Source organism: Lygodium microphyllum, chromosome 28 (assembly GCF_053477565.2).
Source record: "Lygodium microphyllum isolate KBCC chromosome 28, Lygodium_microphyllum_v1.1.10, whole genome shotgun sequence".
Lineage (NCBI taxonomy): Eukaryota > Viridiplantae > Streptophyta > Polypodiopsida > Schizaeales > Lygodiaceae > Lygodium > Lygodium microphyllum.
The window spans coordinates 114054375-114056062 of NC_141162.1; the positions used below are offsets into that span (position 1 = coordinate 114054375).

Below are 1688 nucleotides of genomic sequence, written 5' to 3' on the forward strand. Positions count from 1 at the left end.
TTCCTGAAATAAATCAGCAATCGGACTCAGAATATTTGAAAGCTGAGAATAGGCGGGCTCAACGGCATCAACTACTGTTTTGGTAGGGCTGCTTTTCTGAGGACAGGAAGAAAGCTAAATTGGGCTTCCTTGATCTGGGAGGTCAAGTGTTAGGACATGCTTCGCAGGATCAGATTATTGGGAGGTGGTTACAGAAGAGTGTTGAGTTCAATGTGCAAAGAAAACGGAAAACGAACACTATTTTGGAGGACATTGTGATCGCTGGAATGCAGAGGGAGTGCTGAAGTTGGGAGGAAGAGAGAGGATTGGGAGAGAAACTGTGACGAGGAGGAAGGGAGCTTAGAGGAAAAACAGGGGAGTGCTCTAAAATCGTGGAAGAGGGAGGATTGGAGGGGGAAACAAAGAAGATGACGGAAGGGGATTCCTCACGGAATTCGTATGGCACTGGACCAAGCTTGGGTTGTAGACTCATGGAACGGATCCTGTGATGACACTGTCTGAAAGAATGAATGCACCTCGGCATAACAACTGCGCAGGAGAGAATTAAGGGGATAAGACGGAATTTTTCGAAGCAGATTAGAAAGGGAAGACGATGTCGAAAGCGAATAGGGAGGAGACGTCGATACTCAAGATGGTGAAGAGGACACTTGCCATAGCCTTCCGCCGTTCGTTGTCGTTCGTCGCTTCGTCTTCGTCATCATCGTCGTCAATTTTCCTGCTGCGGTGCGCTTCGGTTTCGAGAAGCTTTTTCTAATATTTGAGTTTGGCATGGAAGTATCTCTGGATGTGGAAGCTATTGTAGCCCGAAAACCACTGCATCTTTGCAGATTACCAGAAAAGTTAAACCTTGCGGTTTCATCCCCTCAAAGAAAAACTGCAGACTTGCACCTTGTTGGACGCCACCCTGAGGTGTATGAGCCCTGTGATGACTCTTTTGCAGTTGTTGATGCTCTTCTAGCTGATCAAACAAATCTGAGAGAATTGGAGCCAAGTTTGTGTTTGGAAGTTGGATGCGGTAGTGGCTACGTTATTACATCTCTTGCACTTATGCTTGGTGATACCAAAGGAAAGGTGCAATTTCTGGCTACAGATACTAGTGAAGCTGCAGTGAACACCACAATCACAACCCTTAAAGCCCACCATGTCCATGCTGATGTAGTTGTTGCAGATCTTGTCTCGGGACTTGAAAAACAAATAGCTGGAGCAGTGGATGTGCTGATTTTTAATCCTCCTTGTGTACCCACACCAGAAGATGAGGTTGGTGTTAATGGGATAGCTTCTGCTTGGGCTGGAGAAGCGAGAGGGAGGCCGTCATCATACTGCAGAAGAAGATCCAATCTTCAAAAGGAAAGGTCCCTTTCCCTTTCCTCTGGACAGAAAGCATGGCTACTATGACCATGTGAAAGCACGATGGCTTCTTAGAAAGAGCTCTGGTTATGTTGCTGCTGCTTGCTTTCTCAGAGGTAGTGAAGATCATCCAGTCCATATCTATTAAGAAGGCAAAGCTCTATGATGCAGATCCACTTGTCCTAAACACATTCCGCAACACAGACATCTCCTTCTTGGTGGAGTGAAATTGCTAGAGGCTGTAGGATTCAGCCTACAGACAGAAGGAGACGAGGTTTGGGGTATCAGAGAGGATGCCAGGATCAGTTTTATCTCTGTATATATAAACAAACCTGATTGCC

General features: G+C 46.1%; 1 protein-coding gene across 1 annotated transcript; it reads left to right on the plus strand.

Moving 5' to 3' along the window:
- Positions 1-661: 661 nt before the first annotated feature.
- Positions 662-1395, plus strand: LOC148011885 (uncharacterized). Its single transcript, XM_087670426.1, has one exon. The coding sequence runs from the start codon at positions 769-771 to the stop codon at positions 1393-1395; it is 627 nt and encodes a 208-aa protein (XP_087526552.1). The 5' UTR covers positions 662-768.
- The last annotated feature ends 293 nt before the right edge of the window (positions 1396-1688 follow it).

Bases quoted from the DNA above. Each gene is read 5' to 3' on its own strand.
- LOC148011885 (XM_087670426.1), top strand. From the start codon at position 769: ATGGAAGTATCTCTGGATGTGGAAGCTATTGTAGCCCGAAAACCACTG.